The following is a 21,355-nucleotide window of genomic DNA, read 5'->3' on the forward strand; positions in this document are numbered from 1 at the left end:
TAAGTTCCTGCCGAAGGTGGTGTCAGAGTTCCATCTGAACCAGTCAATTGTCTTGCCAACATTTTTTCCCCGTCCTCATATCCGGCCTGGCGAAAGCAGTTTGCATACCTTGGACTGCAAGAGAGCATTGGCCTTTTACGTGGAGCGGACAAAGCCCTTCAGACAGTCCACCCAGTTGTTTGTTTCTTTTGATCCCAACAGGAGGGGAGTTGCCATCACAAAATGCACAATCTCAAATTGGCTAGCAGATTGCATTTCCTTCACTTATGCTCAAGCTGGGCTGACTCTACAGGGCCATGTCACGGCTCACAGTGTCATGGCTGCGTCAGTGGCTCACTTAAAGTCAGCCTCCATTGAAGAGATTTGCAAGGCTGCAACGTGGTCATCAGTCCACACATTCACATCTCACTACTGCCTTCAGCAAGATACCCGACGTAACAGTCGGTTTGGGCAGTCAGTGCTGCAGAATCTGTTCGGGGTTTAGAATCCAACTCCACCCCCCTAGGCCCATTTTTGTTCTGTTCCAGGCTGCACTCTCAGTTAGTTGTTTATGGTTTCAGGTCGTTAAGTTATGTCCTCACTGTTGCGAGGCCCAATTGACCAGTGTTCGTTGTTTTGAGTGAGCCTGGTTGCTAGGGATACGCCACATGTGAGAACAAGCAGCCTGCTTGTCTTCGGAGAAAGCAAAGATACTTACGTGTAGCAGGTATTCCCCGAGGACAGCAGGCTGATTGTTCTCACAAACCCGCCCACCTCCCCTTTGGAGTTATTTGCTTCTTTTTATGCTTTTTCATTTAACTGAGTGAACACGCTCACGTGTTGGGTGGGAAATCAGCCCGCGCATGCGTGGTGTGCACTGCACGCGCGCCAGAAGGCTCTGACAAAACTTTTTAAAAATATTTTGCTTGCAAAATGACTATTCCTGGGCCGACGCGGACGTCGACCCACATGTGAGAACAATCAGCCTGCTGTCCTTGGAGAATACCTGCTACAGGTATGTATCTTCATTTTCTCAGAGGACAAGCAGGCTCTAATATTCTTATAGGTGGGGTATCCCTAGCCCCCAGGCTCACTCAAAACAAAGAACATTGGTCAATTGGGCCTCGCAACGGCGAGGACATAACTGAGATTGACCTGAAAAGAAACACAGCTAAGTGAGAGTGCAACCTGGAACAAAACAGAAATTGGCCTAAGAGGGTGGAGTTGGATTTTAAACCCCGAACAGATTCTGCAGCACCGACTGCCCAAACCGACTGTCGGTATCCTGCTGAAGGCAGTAGTGAGATATGAATGTGTGGACTGATGACCACGTTTTCTGATGGGAACTCCCCTCCTGTTGGGATCGAAAGAAACAAACAATTGGGCGGACTGTCTGTAGGGCTCAGTCCGCTCCACATAAAAGGCCAATGCTCTCTTACAGTCCAAGGTGTGCAACTTGTCCTCACCAGGGCAGGCATGTGGACAGGGAAAAAATGTTGGCAAGACAATTGACTGGTTTAGATGGAACTCCGACACCACCTTCGGCAAGAACTTAGGGTGAGTGCAGAGGACTACTCTATTATGACGATATTTAATATAAGGTGCGTGGACTACTAAGGCTTGGAGCTCACTGAATCTACGAGAAAGCGAAGATACTTACCTGTAGCAGGTATTCTCCGAGGACAGCAGGCTGATTGTTCTCACAAACCCGCCCACCTCCCCTTTGGAGTTATTTTGCTTCTTTTTATGCTTTTTCATTTAACTGAGGGAACACGCTCATGTGACGGGCGGGAAATCAGTCCGCACATGCGCGGTGCGAACACGCGTGGTGCGCACTGCATGCGCGCCAGAAGGCTCTGGCAAAACTTTTTAAAAATATTTTGCTTGCAAAATGACTATTCCTGGGCCGACGCAGACGACCCACATGTGAGAACAATCAGCCTGCTGTCCTCGGAGAATACCTGCTATAGGTAAGTATCTTTGCTTATTGCTACTCCTGACATAGCTTTGGCGAAACGGGGAATCCCTGTCGGGTATACGGAACTGGAGGACACTCTGGCTGGCTTCAGATTGAAGAATATGAAGATTGGATGATGAGTATTACTTTAAGATTGTGCTATGCCTAAACCAGAACAGTGTTTGATGCCTGTTGAATAATTGCTCTTCCTGTGTATTTATCCTGACTCTTATTGACACTTTGAATAGTTATTTCGTGCACAGTAGGTAGTGGTGTTTCTTTTTTCCCTGTGATGGCGAGCTATGCCCACTTGTTAAAACTTATGTTGGCTGGGTGGCTTAATTGAGGTTTTTTCTCATGTGTGTGCTTAGAAGTTGTAGTGTCAGTGAGTCCCGAGTCTTGGGGTTTTAGTAGGAATTGATAATGACTGATTTTCTCCAAATATACATTCCTGAGTAGGTGGGCTTTGTGCTCTTGAGTGAGTGCCATTTTGGAATTGAGATGATGGATAACTGAAAGTCAGGTATGGTGCATTAGAGATTTAACCATTATGTCTACTTAGTATACGAGATGAATCTTGATTTATGCTTTTTTTAAACTCTAAATTTTATTGATTTCAGAGGACCATACCCTGATGCAGTCCTTTGGTGAGACATGAGTCCTGTTGGTTGCGGGTCCCTCTGTGAAGATAAGTGCTATTTAAAATTTTTTTAAAGAAGTTGATCTTAAATTTGTTAAAAATAAAGTAAAAACTAAGACCGATGAATTTGGTAAATCATATGACTAGTTACATATTGTAGTGTCTTGTTATTTAATAGCAAAAAGTTTAAGCGCTGGGTATATTTTATGTTAATTTGATGAGACCACGGTATTAAGATCTTTAGGACTCTTGCAATGAGACATAATTACTTACAGAAACAGCTGTAACTGCCTTTCTCTGAAGCAGCACTCCTCCTTCAGTTAATGAAAAACAAACATGCTGTTGGCTTACAAGCTTATGTGCAGTGCACTGGAGGTCAAAGGTTCTCTACTCAAAAATATATTTTAAAGAACCCCTAAAAATCACCAAACCCCCCAAAACTGTATATACAAAGGCTAGATGGCCCTTAAGGAATGTCAGACAATATGCAAATTATGATAAAAACTCTGATTTTATGCTGTTGTAATTTAAAATGGGTCAATTTTGAAAAAAATTGAATTTCACAAAAGTGTAGGTGGGGATCAGTACGGCAATGTCTGCCCTCCTGGAATGGCTTTTTTTAAAAAATAAAAAACAAACTCCACTTAAGTCATCCAAAAATATTAAAATGGCTCAAAGTTTTAAGCATTTCAGGTGGCCATTTTGTATGCATTCCAGTGGTGTGAATGAAATCATTAAAGGGACCTCTTTCTAATCCACGGTAGCATTTTTAGCATGTGCTAATGATTAGCATGCGCTAAGTGCTAGAGCTGTCTCTAGTGTTTAGTGCATTCTAAAAAGGCTACCATGGCTTAGTAAAAGACCTCTAGGTCTGAAAGGAGCTGTAAGTAAATGGTAACAGCTCAGAAATGTTCAAAATTATATGGAAACATCATAGAAACCATAAGAAACCTTAAAAACATAAGAAAATAAATCAATGGTCTTACATAACTCTCATGCAAACCATTTAAATGCTCAATATTAATACATGCATAATAATAATATATATAAACATCTGACACACTGTTGAACATGAAGGGCTTTTTCTTTTTTACTAAGGTGTGCTAACAGATTTAGTGGGTGTTAAATGCTAAAAAGGCCATTTTATTGCCTTCAAAGTTGGCAATGTATAAATTAATTACAGAGGGGGCCATAGTATCCCCCATTGTTTTACCTTTTATCTGTTTGAAGTATCTTCCCTTGAAATAAACATAATTTTCCCTTAGTGCTAGAGTTGCCAATTCCATCTCAAGTATGTGGTCCCATGTTCTAATGAATCTCTTATGATGATCAAAGCTTCAATTTGAGGAATGCTAGTAAAAAGGGATTCAGGGCTCCTTTTACTAAGCAGTGGTAAGGCCAATACGGACTTACTGCTCGCTATACAGGAAGTACTGCTGGGCTCCCGCAACTGTACTTCCCACTAGCGTGCCGTTATTTCCAGTGCTACAAAAATTTATTTATTTTTGTAGCGCTGGAGTGTACCTAGTGGTAATCGGGCAGTGCTGCATGCTGCCCGGATACCGCTGGGTTAACGCGGGAGCCCTTACCACCACCTCAATGGATGGCAGTAAGGGCTCCCTTCCAAAATGGCCGCACGGCAAGTGCTTTACTTGCCGCATGGCCATTTCCTGCAGGAAGACGAGACTTCCATTTTACCAGCTGCTGTAAAAGGGGGCCTCGGCATGCGTGTAAATCATATGCCGATGCCAGCCCCAGCCCCCTTTTTGCGGCAGCTTGGTGAAAGGGGCCCTCAGTGTCCGACGTTGCAAGAGTAACATTACATGCCATCTTAATTTCAGCTATTATGTTGATAATATGTGTAGTATCTTGTGTGTAAGAAGGGATAAGAGGGATCAGAGGTCTCAAAAACGTATCCACAGAAGTGGACAGTGGCTCTAGCACTGATCCAATTGCTGAGACAATTGGTCTCCTCAGTGGAGAAGTGAGGGATTTATGGAACATAAAAAAATCCATACTGGGTCAGAGCAATGGTCCATCTAGCCCAGTATCCTGTTTCCAACAGTTGCCAATCCAGGTCACAAGTACCTGGCAGAAACCCAAATATTAGCAACATTCCATGCTACCAATCCCAGGGCAACCAGTGGCTTCTCCATGTCTATCTCAATAGCAGACTGTGGACTTTCCCTCCTGGAACTTATCCAAACCTTTTTTTTAAACCCAGATAAGCCAACTGCTGTTACCACATCCTCCGACAATGAGTTCAAGAGCTTAACTATTCATTGAGTGAAAAAAATATTTCTTTCTATTTGTTTTAAACGTATTTCCATGTAACTTCATTGAGTGTCCCCTAGTCTTTGTACTTTTTGAGTAAAAAATCAGTAATATGTAATCACAGGAATCTTGGGAAATGGAAGGTGTAGAAAATTGTACTTTTGTCAGTCAAATATCCTGCTTTCTTGCCAATATCTAGTAAAGAGTCCACCTTCTGTTGTAATGTTTGGATAGGGTCACCAGGCAGACCTCTGTAAAAGTTAGCATCCCTGAACTTGACTATGTTAGAATAATGTTTTATGTGTCAACATTTTTTATCGATGATTTCACCTGGTAACACATCCATTAGAGTACATACATAAGTTGTAAAACTGTCGGTCTTATGTACATTAATCTTAAGTTGCTATAATCAGTTTTTGTTTTTGTAACAGTACGCTCTCTTATCCCCCCTCCCCCCTTACTACCTTCACTTTTGCCATGCACACTGAAAGAAACAATAGTCAGCATGTTACATTAAACTCAAATCGTAATTTCCAATAGTAACACCTTACGTTATTCCGTGATTGAACCCCTTGTTACTATTTATTCTCCCCTCCCCTCCCACTCATCCCCTTCCCCCCCTTCTTTTTAAATACTCTTTGCTCATTCGTAATCCCTTCATGGTCTAGTCATAGCCATCCTCTTCATTTTCCTATATTTAATGTGTTGGTAAAGGTACACTGCCTTATTGGTGCTTCTTAAAGCTCTATGTACCATTATCCTCTCTGTCTATTGTATTCCCTGTCCAGACTCACCCCCCCCCCCCCCAAAGATACCCAGAGACTCCCTCTCCCTCATGACTCTTCCTTCTCCTTCTTTATTGTGTAGAAAATTTATTTAACACTGCACTTCTCACTTTATGGGAAATTCTTTGCAAATATTTATTCCAAATAGAAACAAACCACTTTCTTTTCTTTGGAGTGTCCTGAGCTTCCCTGGCCTCCCAGAGCATCAGCTCATGAAATTTATTCCTCCAATACCAAAAGGAGGGCGGTTCCTCCTGCATTCAGTGCCTGAGTATACATTTCTTCCCCACAGCATGTGCTTTGCATAATAATAGTTCCAAATTCCTATCGGAGATCCCATAAGATGCCCTTCTATTTAAAAGTAGTCTTCTCCACGATGGGATTATTCTTTGATCAGTAATGTTTTCAAAATATTTATGCATCGCCTTCCAAAATATTTTCATTCTATCACAACTCCAAAATGCATGCATAAAGGTATTCCGTCCCCTGTTACATTTAGGACATTGAGCGTCAAGTGTCCACCCTGCTCTTGCTGCTTGTGTTTGTGTCATGTATCCCCTGTGTATTATCCTGTATTGACTCTCCTGCAACTCCGCCCCCCCAACTGCTTCGGGATATCTGTTATCAATTTTGCAAAATTTACTCCCTTCAATTCATAACCCAATTCTTTGCTCCATGCCTCTTTAAGTGCTTCATAATTACGGGGTGGTGGGGTGGTGGGGGGGTGGTGGCAAAGCAGCAGCAGCGCTTTATGTAAACTAGATATCGAAACCTGGTCATATTCATCCCCCTTTAAGAAGTCTCGGAGCTTTTGACCCAGTTTTCTTCCCAAGGCCTCTTGGTCTAAACTAAACCAATAGTGGTGTAATTGTCTATAAGCATAATAGTCTTTGTTGGTAAGGGAAAGCCTCTGTTGCAGGTCTTGAAATGTGTATAACTTTCCATCCTCATTGACTAAGTGTTCAACTAATGTGATTCCTTTTTCCGACCAATTTTTAATGATCCCTGCTTCCATTCCGGGTTGGAAGTCCCCATTTCCTCGACAACAACTCCTCTAGGCAACTAGAATAATGTTTTAATGAATCAGTAGTCTTCCTCCTTTGTTAGATTGAAGAAAGGTCTCTTATCCTTCTGTTCTAATATCTCATTCTCCGAGGACAAGCAGGCTGCTTGTTCTCACTGATGGGTGACGTCCACGGCAGCCCCCTCCAACCGGAAACTTTACTAGCAAAGGCCTTTGCTAGTCCTCGTGCGCCGATGCGCACCGCGCATGCGCGGCCGTCTTCCCGCCCGAACCGGCTCGTGTTCGTCAGTCTTCTTTTGTCCGCGCTCGGGACGATCGTGTTTTACTGCCGTTTCATGCCCCTCAAGTTGAACCTCGCGCGTCTTCGCGATTTTCGCTAAAAAAAAAAAAAAAAAGAGACCGATCGGTCTTTACCCTTTTCCCGTGTTTCCAGCTTTTTCCCCGCGTAAGTTTCCTTTCGCTTTCGGGACCGGCCTATTTGGCTTCAATTCGGGTTTTTCTCCCATCTTTTTGGTGCCCTTCGTCATCGCGAATTTTGATTTCGCCAGCGTGATTTTTCCGCCCATGTCATCGAAGTCTTCCAGCAGCTTCAAGAAGTGCACCCAGTGCGTCCGGGTAATCTCGCTCATTGATAGGCACGCTTCGTGTCTTCAGTGTCTGGGGGCTGGGCACCGCCCGCAGGCCTGCAGTCTTTGTGCTCTTTTAAAAAAGAGGACTCAGGTAGCGAGATTGGCCCAGTGGAACGCGTTGTTCTCGGGCCCTTCGACGACAACAGCACGGGCATCGAGTGCATCGACGTCGACAGCATCGAAGTCTTTGGCATCGGCATCGACTGCATCGAAGCCTCTACCTTCAGCATCGACTGCATCAAGGCCCCTACCTTCGGCATCGTCAGTACCGAGGTATCGAAAGGCTGCGTCGACGTCGGTGGTACTGGGACCTCCGCTGTTGCTGATGTCGTCGGACGGTGGTGCTTCGTCTGGAGTGCAGGTGAGGGCTGTCCATTCCCCTGCTGGTGGCGGTGAGCCTTCGGGTGGGTCTCCCCCTACCCTGAGGGCTCCTGCGGTACAGCCCCCCCGAGACCGACCTTCTTCGGCCTCGGCCCCGAGGAAGCGATGGTTGGATTCTACGTCCTCCTCATCGGTACCGGGAAGTTCCGGTGACATGCTTCATTTGAAAAAGTCAAAGAAGCATCGACACCGGTCTCCTTCCCGTATAGGTACCGAGAGCTCCGGGTCGCCGAGGGAGTCGGCACCCAGTAGGCATCGGCACCGGGAGGACCGCTCACCCTCTGTTCAGGAGGTGTCGATGCGCTCCACCTTGGACAGCCCGGAACAGCCTCCACGCCCGGAACAGACTCTGACCTCGACGCCTGCATCGGCTTCCATGTCTTTCTCCACAGCTGCTCTGCACGAGAGTTTCCGGGCCGTTCTCCCGGAGATCCTGGGAGAGCTGTTGCGCCCTTCCCCTCCGGTACCGGGGGTGCTTGCGCCACCGGTACCGTCGAGTGAGGCGCCGGCTGGCCCCTTGCCCGAGGTTAGGCTACGGCCGCCTCCCAGGCAGACTCCCCGACGACATCGGCGGAGGGAGCTTCGCCGATGCTGGCGAGGGAGTCCACCTCTCGATGCTCTTACTGTGGCCGTGTTTCCACGGAGTCGAGTCGGGCACGGCTTCAGACACAGGTTCGTGAACTTGTGTCTGATACCGATGGTGAGGCCTCGTGGGAGGAGGAGGAGGACATCAGATATTTCTCTGACGAGGAGTCTGATGGCCTTCCTTCTGATCCCACTCCCTCCCCTGAAAGGCAGCTTTCTCCTCCCGAGAGTCTGTCTTTCGCGGCCTTTGTCCGGGAGATGTCTACGCTATCCCCTTCCCGGTGGTTGTGGAGGATGAGCCCAGGGCTGAAATGTTTGAGCTCTTGGACTATCCTTCTCCACCTAAGGAAGCGTCCACAGTACCCATGCATCATGTCCTAAAAAAGACATTGCTGGCGAACTGGACCAAGCCACTAACTAATCCCCACATTCCCAAGAAGATCGAATCCCAGTATCGGATCCTTGGGGACCCAGAGCTGATGCGCACTCAGTTGCCTCACGACTCTGGTGTGGTGGATCTGGCCCTAAAGAAGGCTAAGAGTTCTAGGGAGCATGCTTCGGCGCCCCCGGGCAAAGACTCCAGAACCTTAGACTCCTTTGGGAGGAAGGCCTATCATTCCTCTATGCTCGTGGCCAAGATTCAGTCCTACCAGCTCTACATGAGCATCCATATGCGAAACTATGTACGGCAGTTGGCGGGCTAGGTGGACAAGCTCCCTCCTGAGCAAGCCAAGCCGTTTCAGGAGGTGGTCAGGCAGCTGAAGGCGTGCAGAAAATTCACGCCAGAGGGGTATATGATACCTTTGATGTTGCGTCCAGGGCCACTGATCAAGGTGTGGTGATGCGCAGACTCTCATGGCTGCGTGCCTCCGACCTGGAGAATAGGATCCAGCAGCGGATTGCGGACTCCCCTTGCCGAGTGGACAACATTTTTGGAGAAAAAGTCAAACAGGTGGTAGAACAGCTCCACCAGCGGAATAACGCTTTCGACAAATTCTCCCGCCGGCAGCCTTCAGCATCTTACCTCCTCAGGTAGACATTTTTATGGGGGAAGGAGGACTGTTCCCTACTCTTCTGGTAAGCGTAGGTACAATCCTCCCTCTCGACAGCCTGCGGCCCAGGCTAAGCCCCAGCGTGCTCGCTCTCGTCAGCAAAGTGCGCCTCAGCAAGGCCCCTCGGCTCCCCAGCAAAAGCAGGGGGCGAGCTTTTGACTGGCTCCAGCAGAGCATAGCCGACATCAACGTCGGGGGGAGGTTGGAAGTTTTTCACCAAAGGTGGCCTCTTGTAACCTCCGACCGTTGGGTTCTTCAAATATTCCGGCAAGGGTACACCCTCAATTTGGCCTCGAAGCCTCCAAATTGCCCACCGGGAGCTCAGTCCTACAGCTTCCAGCACAAGTAGGTGCAGAGGAACTCTCCGCCCTTCTCAGCGCCAATGCGGTCGAGCCCATGCCATCCGGGCAAAAAGGGCTGGGATTCTATTCCAGGTACTTCTTTGTGGAAAAGAAAACAGGGGGGATGCGTCCCATCCTAGACCTAAGGGCCGTGAACAAATATCTGGTCAAGGAAAAGTTCAGGATGCTTTCCCTGGGCACCCTTCTTCCCATGATTCAGGAAAACGATTGGCTATGCTCTCTGGACTTGAAGGACGCCTACACGCACATCCCGATATTGCCAGCTCACAGGCAGTATCTGCGATTTCAGCTGGGCACACGTCACTTCCAGTACTATGTGCTACCCTTTGGGCTTGCCTCTGCGCCCAGAGTGTTCACGAAGTGCCTGGCTGTAGTAGCAGCAGCGCTTCGCAGGCTGGGAGTGCATGTGTTCCCTTATCTCGATGATTGGCTGGTGAAGAACACATCCAAGGCAGGAGCTCTACAGTCCATGCAGATGACTATTCGACTCCTGGAGCTACTGGGGTTTGTGATAAATTATCCAAAGTCGAGAAATTAAGCGGAGGGTCTTTTGGTACCCAAAATGCCCGGCCCATACAGAGGAATGTCCCCATTGCATTACTCTTCCCCGATCCGAGGGCGGTACCAGTTCTTTCACCGGAACGACCCCCCCCCCCCCCCCCCCGAGGCCGCACTGAGGCAGTTAGGGTCCAACATAGGATGAATTTCCTCAATCTCCTCCGGAACCTCAAAGGCTCTGGAGAGAGAGTCTGCAGGGGTGTTTTGGGCCGCAGCCCGAAAAACCAGTTGAAAATGAAACCTTGCAAAGAATAATAACCAACGAGCCTGTCGGGGATTCAGCCGTTGGGCCTCTTGGAGATACAAAAGATTCTTGTGGTCAGTAATCACCGTAAACCGGTGCTCGGCTCCCTCCAGCAAATGTCTCCATTCTTGCAAGGCCAATTTCAATGCTAAGAGTTCTCTATCCCCCACCGTATAATTGCGTTCCGCTGGGGAGAATTTACGAGAGAAAAAGGAGCAGGGTTGACGCCGGCCCTTGGCGTTGACTTGAGAGAGGACAGCCCCTGCGCCCAAAGCGGAAGCGTCCACCTCCACGATAAATGGTTTCTCAGGATCCGGGGCCAACAGGATAGAGGCCGAATCAAAAGCCTCCTTTACCTGACGGAATGCGGCTTGTGCCTCTGGTGGCCAGTCCCGTACATTCGCATGTTTCTTCGTGAGCGCTGTCAACGGAGCTGTCAGCTGCGAATAATAAGGAATAAACTGACGCTAGTAGTTCGCGAATCCCAAGAACCGTTGTAGCGCTTTCAATCCCAGCGGTTGAGGCCACTCCTGGATAGCGCGGAGTTTGTCGGGATCCATCCGCAACCCCCCGGGCAACAGAATGTGTCCCAAAAAAGGCAGAGACCGCTGATGAAATGAGCACTTACTGAGTTTGGCAAACAATCGGTATCGCCGTAAACGCTGCAGTACTGTACGAACATGGCTCATATGCTCTGTGGGATCCCGGGAGAAAATCAAGATGTCATCCAGGTAGACAATCACAGTGGAATTCAACAAATCCTCGAGCGCGAAGTTGATGAATCTTTGGAACACTGCAGGGGCGTTGCATAGGCCAAAAGGCATCACTCGATATTCAAAATGCCCCTCATGAGTATTAAAGGCGGTCTTCCACTCATCCCCCTCCCGGACACGGACCAAGTTGTAGGCCCCCCACAGGTCCAATTTGGTGAAGATCTGGGCTCCCTTCAACCGGTCAAAGAGTTCTGGAATGAGAGGTAAGGGGTATCGATCCTTCACCGTGATGGCATTTAACCCCCGATAATCAATACAGGGCCTCAAGGAGCCATCCTTCTTGGTCACAAAAAAGAATCCGGCCCCGGCAGGGGATGTAGAGGGACGGATGAACCCCTTCTGAAGATTCTCCCGGATATAGCCTTGCATCACCTTGGATTCTTCCCGGGACAAGGTATAAAGACGGCCCCGGGGTGGCATGGTATCCGCCATCTACCTAATCGTACAATCAAAGGATCGATGAGGCGGTAGGACATCCGCTTCCACGGGAGTAAATACGTCCGCAAAGTCCCGATATTCCACCTGCAGTGTGGCTGTACACGCTAGCGCCGTCCCGGGGGCAACTGCCATCGCGGGACAACTGAAGTTTTGGTCCTTCAAACAGGTTTCCAGACAGGCGTTACCCCAAGACCGGATCTTCCCCACGGTCCAGTCTATAACGGGGGTATGGCGCCGTAGCTAGGGCAATCCCAGCACCACCGGATGAATGGTCCGAGATAATACCAGAAATTGAACCTCCTCTCGGTGATCCTCCCCTACCTGAAGTTCCGAAAAGGGGGTTATCTCCGTGATCGGCTGCGGTAAGGTAGTACCTTGAATGGATGTTACTTGCAGCGCCGGTCGATGGGGTAGCGTAGGCCAACCCATCTGTTGCAGAAGTTAGTGGCAAATGAAGTTCCCCCCCGACCCGGAGTCCACAAGGGCCTGGGTCTGGACCATAGTCTCGTGCCATTGCAGTGTTACCGGCAGGGTTACCAGTGGATCTGGTAGGGGAGCGGTGTGCCCCAAGACCCCTCCCCTCAGGGCGCCTTGGGGGAAGCGTTTCCCGCTCGTGAGGGGCAAAAACGGAAAAAATGCCCGGCCTCACCACAATACAGGCACAGTCCGCCCCGCAGGCGTTCTCTCCTGTCCGAGGGGGCCAATCGTTGACGGCCGATCACCATCGGTTCCTCACAATTCTCTTTAGGATCCCGGGTGCCACGGCGGGGAGACGGTCCCTTGCCCATCCGGGACGCACCCCTCGACCACCTCTGCCGTTCTGCCCGGGCTCTAGCTGTCTCTTGGAACCGGGTATCCACTCGAATACAGAGCGAAATCAGGGCGTCCAGCTGTCCCGGGACCTCCCGTCCCGCCAACTCGTCCTTGATTCGCTCTTGCAGTCCCTCCAGAAAGATTGCCGCCAGGGACTCCTGATTCCAACGCAGTTCAGTTGCTAGGGTCCGAAAACGAATGGCATAATCGGCCACAGTCCCCTCGCCCTGTTGAATCCGCAGTAGTTCAGACGCCACGGAAGACGGCCTGCCTGGGAGGTCGAACACCATGTGGAAACGGCGCTGAAATTCTGCATAATCGTCCATGAGGGGATCCTGCTGCTCCCATAACGGGGATGCCCATGCCAGGGCCTTATCCTTACATAGGTAAACAACATACCCCACTTTAATCTGGTCTGATGAAAAAGCCTCAGGTTGCATCCGGAAGGCTAAATTGCACTGATTGAGGAAACCCCGGCAGCCTCCGGGGGCGCCATCATATCGTGCAGGCTCAGGGAACCGAGGTCCCGCGAGGAACCCTCCCGGACGGGGAGCCGCTGCGGCCCCCTGGACCGCAGCGGCCTGGTTCTGTACCTGAAGCGAAGAAAGCTGAGAGCACACGTTCTGGAGTGCCCCTGACAGGGCGTTCAGCTGCTCCTGCTGCTGCTGAAGTACTTTAGCCAGGTCCTGTAGATCAGGTTGCGTAGGCGAGCTCATGGCTTCCGGTTCCTGTTTTGTTTTCACGTTTGTGAGCCCTTAGGTCCAGCAAGGCCGAAAGACCTCAGAGGACAGCCGTGCAACCCCAATCTTCACCCGCGGCGACCGCCGTTCACCAGAGGTTGAGCTGCAGGCGGTCAGCAGGACTGCTGGAACCGCGGGGTAGACGGCTGACCTGGCTAGAGTCGGGAGTAGCAGGCTAGCAGTAAACAGCCGTCAGGCGCAGGATAGCTCTCTAGGCAGGCGGCTAGCAATCCGTGGTCAAGGATGGCACAGTCTCTGGATAAGCGGCTAGCAATCTGTGGTCAAGGATAGCACAGTCTCTGGATAATAGACGGTTCAAGCAGTCTCTGGACATGTCCAAAAGATGCAACGCGGAACCGCTGCACAGGACTCGGGAACAGAACCGGAAGCAAGGATGTCAGCTAGGTTCTGAGTTTAAATATCGCGCCACCCCGCCCTCGGGAAGAAACCCACCAATCCAGCCCCTTGGATTGGCTCTGCCCGAACTCCAGGCGGAGTCATCACCCTGGTCCTCCAATCCGGTGCGAGGTAGGCGGAGCTCCAGAGCCCCCCGGCTCTGGAGCGAAGAAGACATCGGCTACGGCGCCGTCATTTTGGGCGGCGCGAACCTCGTACCGACCTCCCTTCCCCAAGAGGCCGGCGTTCGCCGTCGCCGGTCCCGGCCTGACCTGCCAGTCCCGCGGCAGCGCCGGCTCCTATGCGGGACCCCTCTGGCTGTCTTCTTGTGCCGCGGAGGCCGCTGGCTCCCGCTCCCCGAAGCGGGAGAGCAGGTAGGGGCGCGGGACGCGACAATGTCCCTCGTCTCCCGGGTACAAGCGTCCCAGCAGATCACAGCTCAGCAGATGTTGAGATTGCTTGGCCACATGGCCTCCACAGTTCATGTGACTCCCATGGCTCGGCTTCACATGCGATTTGCTCAATGGACCCTAGCTTCCCAGTGGTTTCAAGCTGCTGGGGATCTAGAAGATGTGATCCACCTGTCCACGAGTTTTCTCAAATCCCTGTATTGGTGGACGATTTGGTCCAATTTGACTCTGGGACGCCCTTTCCAAATTCCTCAGCCACAAAAAGTGCTGACTACGGATGCGTCTCTCCTGGGGTGGGAAGCTCATGTCGATGGGCTTCACACCCAGGGAAGCTGGTCCCTCCAGGAACGCGATCTGCAGATCAGTCTCCTGGAGTTAAGAGCGGTCTGGAACGCTCTGAAGGCTTTCAGAGATCGGCTGTCCCACCAAATTATCCAAATTCAGACAGACAACCAGGTTGCCATGTATTACATCAACAAGCAGGGGAGCACTGGATCTCGCCCCCTGTGTCAGGAAGCCGTCAGCATGTGGCTGTGGGCTCGCCGTTACGGCATGTTGCTCCAAGCCACATACCTGGCAGGCGTAAACAACAGTCTGGCCGACAGGTTGAGCAGGATTATGCAACCTCATGAGTGGTCGCTCAACTCCAGAGTAGTGCGCCAGATCTTCCAGGTGTGGGGCACCCCCTTGGTAGATCTCTTTGCATCTCGAGCCAACCACAAGGTCCATCAGTTCTTTTCCAGACTTCAGGCCCACGGCAGACTGGCATCGGATGCCTTTCTCCTGGATTGGGGGGACGACCTGCTGTATGCTTATCCTCCCATACATCTGGTGGGGAAGACTTTGTTGAAACTCAAGCAAGATCGAGGCACCATGATCCTGATTGCTCCTTTTTGGCCGCGTCAGATCTGGTTGCCTCTCCTTCTGCAGTTGTCCTCCGAAGAACCGTGGAGATTGGAGTGTTTTTCGACCCTCATCACACAGAACGAAGGGGCGCTTCTGCATCCCAACCTCCAGTCTCTGGCTCTCACGGCCGGGATGTTGAGAGCATAGATTTTGCCTCTTTGGGTCTGTCGGAGGGTGTCTCCCGCGTCTTGCTTGCTTCCAGAAAAGATTCCACTAAGAGGAGTTACTTCTTCTTATGGAGGAGGTTTGCCGTCTGGTGTGACAGCAAGGCCTTAGATCCTCACTCCTGTTCTACACAGACCCTGCTTGACTATCTTCTGCACTTGTCTGAGTCTGGTCTCAAGACCAACTCTGTAAGGGTTCACCTTAGCGCAATCAGTGCATATCATTACCGTGTGGAAGGTAAGCCGATCTCAGGACAGCCTTTAGTTGTTCGCTTCATGAGAGGTTTGCTTTTGTCAAAGCCCCCCGTCAAGCCTCCTACAGTGTCATGGGATCTCAATGTCGTTCTCACCCAGCTGATGAAACCTCCTTTTGAGCCACTGAATTCATGCCATCTGAAGTACTTGACCTGGAAGGTCATTTTCTTGGTGGCAGTAACTTCAGCTCGTAGAGTCAGTGAGCTTCAAGCCCTAGTAGCTCATGCTCCTTATACCAAATTTCATCATAATAGAGCAGTCCTTCGCACTCACCCTAAGTTCTTGCCAAAGGTGGTGTTGGAGTTCCATCTGAACCAGTCAATTGTCTTGCCAACATTTTTTCCCCGTCCTCATTCCTGGCCTGCTGAATGTCAGCTACACATATTGGACTGCAAAAGAGCATTGGCCTTCTATCTGGAGCGGACACAGCCCAACAGACAATCCGCCCAATTGTTTGTTTCTTTTGATCCCAACAGGAGGGGAGTGGCTGTGGGGAAACACACCATTTCAAATTGGCTAGCAGATTGCATTTCCTTCACTTACGCCCAGGCTGGGCTGGCTCTTGAGGGTCATGTCACGGCTCACAATGTTAGAGCCATGGCAGCGTCAGTGGCCCACTTGAAGTCAGCCACTATTGAAGAGATCTGCAAGGCTGCGACGTGGTCATCTGTCCACACATTCACATCTCATTACTGCCTGCAGCAGGATACCCGACGCGACAGTTGGTTCGGGCAGTCAGTGCTTCAGAATCTGTTCGGGGTTTAGAATCCAACTCCACCCTACTACTACTACTACTACTACTATTTAGCATTTCTATAGCGCTACAAGGCATACGCAGCGCTGCACAAACATAGAAGAAAGACAGTCCCTGCTCAAAGAGCTTATAATCTGATAGACAAAAAATAAATAAAGTAAGCCAATCAAATCAATTAATGTGAATGGGAAGGAAGAGAGGAGGGTAGGTGGAGGCGAGTGGTTACAAGTGGTTACGAGTCAAAAGCAATGTTAAAGAGGTGGGCTTTCAGTCTAGATTTAAAGGTGGCCAAGGATGGGGCAAGACGTAGGGGCTCAGGAAGTTTATTCCAGGCGTAGGGTGCAGCGAGACAGAAGGCGCGAAGTCTGGAGTTGGCAGTAGTGGAGAAGGGAACAGATAAGAAGGATTTATCCATGGAGCGGAGTGCACGGGAAGGGGTGTAGGGAAGGACGAGTGTGGAGAGATACTGGGGAGCAGCAGAGTGAATACATTTATAGGTTAGTAGAAGAAGTTTGAACAGGATGCGAAAACGGATAGGGAGCCAGTGAAGGGTCTTGAGGAGAGGGGTAGTATGAGTAAAGCGACCCTGGCGGAAGATGAGACGGGCAGCAGAGTTTTGAACCGACTGGAGAGGGGAGAGGTGACTAAGTGGGAGGCCAGCAAGAAGCAGATTGCAGTAGTCTAAACGAGAGGTGACAAGGGTGTGGATGAGGGTTTTGGTAGAGTGCTCGGAAAGAAAGGGGCGGATTTTACGGATGTTGTAAAGAAAGAAACGACAGGTCTTGGCGGTCTGCTGGATATGAGCAGAGAAGGAGAGAGAAGAGTCAAAGATGACCCCAAGGTTTCGAGCTGAGGAGACAGGGAGAATGAGAGAGCCATCAACAGAAATAGAAAAGGGGGGGAGTGGGGAGGTGGGTTTGGGGGGGGAAAATGAGAAGCTCGGTTTTGGTCATATTTAATTTCAGGTGGCGTTGAGACATCCAGGCAGCAATGTCAGACAAGCACGCTGAAACTTTGGTTTGGATGCAAGGTGAGATATCAGGGGTAGAAAGGTAGATTTGGGAGTCATCAGCATAGAGATGGTAGGAAAAGCCATGGGATGAGATTAATGAACCAAGGGAAGAAGTGTAGATAGAAAAGAGGAGGGGACCAAGAACAGAACCCTGAGGTACGCCGACAGGCAGAGGGATAGAAGTAGAAGAGGATCCACCAGAGTGAACACTAAAGGTGCGGAGGGAGAGGTAGGAAGAGAACCAGGAAAGGACAGAGCCCTGGAATCCAAGTGAGGACAGGGTATCGAGAAGTATGCTGTGATCGACAGTGTCAAAAGCAGCGGAAAGATCAAGAAGAATGAGGATGGAATATTGACCTCTGGATTTAGCCAGTAATAGGTCATTGGAGACTTTAGTAAGCGCAGTTTCGGTTGAGTGGAGAGGGCGGAAACCAGATTGTAATGGGTCAAGAATAGCATGTGAGGAGAGGCCCCCGAGGCCCATGTTTTATTCTGTTCCAGGCTACACTCTCTGTTAGTTGGATAAGTTGTTAGGTCAATCTCAGTTATGTCCTCGCCGTTGCGAGGCCCAATTGACCATATTTGTTGTTTTGAGTGAGCCTGGGGGCTAGGGATACCCCATCAGTGAGAACAAGCATCCTGCTTGTCCTCGGAGAAAGCGAATGCTACATACCTGTAGAAGGTATTCTCTGAGGACAGCAGGCTGATTGTTCTCACAAACCCGCCCGCCTCCCCTTTGGAGTTGTGTCTTCCCTTGTCTTTGTCTTGCTACATACGGGACTGACGAACACGAGCCGGTTCGGGCGGGAAGACGGCCGCGCATGCGCGGTGCGCATGGGCGCGCGAGGACTAGCAAAGGCCTTTGCTAGTGAAGTTTCCGATTGGAGGGGCTGCCGTGGACGTCACCCATCAGTGAGAACAATCAGCCTGCTGTCCTCGGAGAATACCTTCTACAGGTATGTAGCATTCGCTATCTGGGCCTTTCCTTGCGCAGTGGCCCCGTCTCTCGCCTGGGCGCCATCTTGCTATTCAATTCCTTTTCTGGAAATATCAACGCCGCTTCTGCTACATCTTTAATCTGATGTAATTTACCTTCTTTGTAAAATCGCAGTGCGAAAGGATGGCTCCATCTATACTAAATATTCTGCGCCCACAGATATTGGGTGACCGGGCGTAATTCTGCCCACTGTCGCAGTGTGGATGACACCAGATCTTGATATAGCTGGATATGATGGCCATCCCAGTTGAAATTTGGGTGTTCTCGTGCGACTTGCATTATTTTTTCTTTCAGTTTATAGTCCACCAAGCAGGCTATCATATCTTTTGGTTGATTGTTTCTGGGTGTTCCCAGCGCCCGATGTGCCCTCTCTATTTCAATCTCTGAGGGGTCTTTATCTATTTGTGTTTCTTTCAGAATTGCACTTGCTATTTGTTGCACAATCTGCTCAGAATTCGCATATGCGCTGGTCTCTGGAATACCTCAAATCCTGATGTTATGTCGTCTGCTTCGGTTTTCCATATCCTCCATTTTGTCCCATAATTGTTGGATATTTTTCCTCTCCTCCGCGCCTTGCTCATTTAATGTTTGTAGCAGTTCACTCTGGTCATCTAAGCGCTCTTCTGTTTCTGCTACTCAGTTTCCCAGCGCCGCAATATCCCCTCTCAGATACGCTCCAAGAGTGTTTAAGTCGGAGCGGAGTGCTTTCAACTCTCCCATAATTTCTTTCAGCCAGTCTCGAATTTCTAATATCAGTTCATTTTCTCCATTTGGGGACTCCTCCTGTGTGTAGAGGGGCTGGGATCCCTGCGGGATCTGTTGTTGCTGTACCAGCTGCTCTTCTGCTGGGTCTTCCGCCATGCTGTTCGTCTTTTGTGCTGCAGCCTGCTGTGCCGACCCGCTTAAGCCCGTGTACACAAAGCCCGCCAACGACTGTTTTGGCGTTCGAGCTGTCATGTTTATTTTGATCACCCGATGTTCCGCTCTTAGTAGTGATCGCAGAATTTATTGTATCTTCCCACTAACCTCTTTCTTTCTCGCTTTTTGCTGTGGGACAGCCGGAGCTCTTCGCTCAAGCAGCCATCTTGGCTTGGTGACGTCACTTCCCCCCAACCATGCTGAATATCAACCCCCTAATCTTTATAAGACTGGAAACTAGAGGAAGATGCAGTCACGGGAGCTCTCACACCTACTCAGAAAGACATTCTAATCTCTATGAGCTCATTGATGTTCCTTATTGGTACCATTGAATGATGTTACTCATTAGTCTGTCTGATTTATCTTGCTGTCTACAGATGGTCCCTGTTACAGGTATGCAACTTTATTTTACTGATACAGCACAAACTCTGCCCATTTTACCTGAGCTGTTCCAGTATATTTTTATGAAGGAGCTGTTTGAAGAACACATATTAATAAATAGGATTTTTATAAATTTGCACATTTAAAAAAGGGTTTTCAATTTTATTTTACTGTATTTTTTGCTTTTCAGATTCTGTGCTTATCTCTGTAATAGTAGAATATATTCTAAATATTTGTGTTTCTCTGTTACTCAAGGTGCTTCCAGTGCAGTGCTGGATAATCGGTACCTGATGAGATCATCCCCCCTTCACAGCTCTGTGTTAAAGAGCTCCACATTTACTGTACATTCTAGAAGTCCATCAAATGTTTTGACATATGACGACTCTATAAACAATTTTTCTGAAGAACAGCATCTTAAGAAACTTTTGGAAGAGTGTTCAGAGCAAGTGAAAGACTTACAAAGAAAATTAAATGAAGTGAGTTGTGGATTTGACTTTTTTTTTTTTTAAATTCTTTATTTAGTTATATTTGAACATACAATTTTCTTTATTTGAGTGGGAATTTGACTTTAGGATACTTTGGTATTCTCTTTATATTCAGTTTTCAGAAGGAATGGATCCTCAGTAGCTTAGCCGGGATTGGGTGGCAGAGCCGGTAGTGGGAGGCGGGGATAGTGCTGGGCACTACAAGGTCAAATTCACTAGACAAATCAAGTTGCATTATATAAGAGCTTTTTTTCTCCTTACTTGAGTATAAAAATCAAATATTAAGATACATAATAATGTCACGGTACTAAAGTCAGATCGAAAACCTGATTGTGAGGAGTGTAGAATATTAAATTTATCCAATTACTGTGACAATGCCCTCCATTAGTTTGGTAATAAAAGGAATTGAGGCAACTAGTCTATAATTACTAGTTGCTGCTCAAGATTCTGATTTATTTTTAAGAATAGGTGTCAAGATAATATTACCTAAATAGGAAGGAAAAAGTCCTTGTGATATCAAAGTTGTCAGCCAATCATAAATCATAAACTTAAAATGTAAAGAAGCTATTTTCATATAATCCGAAGGGCAAGAATCCAATTGACAATGTGATTTATCAGATTTGTTAGTTGATTTAAATCATTCCATTTAACTTATTGAAATTCACTCCAAATATCTACTGGAACTCCATCTACAGTAAATTTAAAATTTAAAACATCTACCATCTGACTACCAGTAAATTGTGTTCTGATTTTAAGTACCTTATCCCTAAAACATTGTGCCAATTGATTCACTGTAGAAAGAGAATTATACTGTGTTACAGGTGTTCAACTTCAAATAATTTATGAACTATTGTAAAAAGACGATTTACATTTTTTCATTTCCAATTTAGAAAAATAGGATTTTTATTGGTTGGGTTATAGTTCTTTTATATTTACCTGCTTGTCTCCATATCATTTTATCCATAATTGAGCCTGTCTTTTTCCATTGCCTTTCCAATTTCCTATGTTTCTTTTAAGGATATGAGTTCAGAATTAAACCATTTTACTCTTGTATTATTAGATTTATATTTAATCTCCTGAGGAGCAATGTATTTTTCTTCACTATATTTCATTTAGCCAAACCATTGAGTTCTATTTGATCATTTGCATAATAATTATCTACCTTCTCCCAGAAAGATTTAACATCAACTTTACCTCTTATTACATAACATGACCTATTGATGAAATTGAGGACTGCTTTATGGAGCAACTGGTACCGGAGCCGACAAGAGAAGGAAAAATTTTAGACCTAGTCCTTAGTGGAGCACATGATCTGGTGTGGGAGGTAATGGTGCTGGGGCTGCTTGATAACAGTGATCATAATATGATCAAATTTGATATTAGCTTTGGAGTAAGTATACACAGGAAATCCAATACGGTAGTGTTTAACTTTCAAAAAAGGAG

General features: G+C 48.2%; 1 protein-coding gene across 1 annotated transcript in view; it reads left to right on the forward strand.

Moving 5' to 3' along the window:
- The window catches only part of CCDC158 (coiled-coil domain containing 158), a 1,152,460-nt gene that overhangs the window by 70,687 nt on the left and 1,060,418 nt on the right, over positions 1-21,355 (forward strand). Inside the window, exon 5 of the mRNA XM_030192135.1 lies at positions 19,683-19,903. Coding sequence (XP_030047995.1) covers positions 19,683-19,903 — 221 coding nt within the window. The remainder of the gene's footprint in view (positions 1-19,682; positions 19,904-21,355) is intronic.

Source organism: Microcaecilia unicolor, chromosome 2 (assembly GCF_901765095.1).
Source record: "Microcaecilia unicolor chromosome 2, aMicUni1.1, whole genome shotgun sequence".
In the NCBI taxonomy this organism is placed as follows: domain Eukaryota; kingdom Metazoa; phylum Chordata; class Amphibia; order Gymnophiona; family Siphonopidae; genus Microcaecilia; species Microcaecilia unicolor.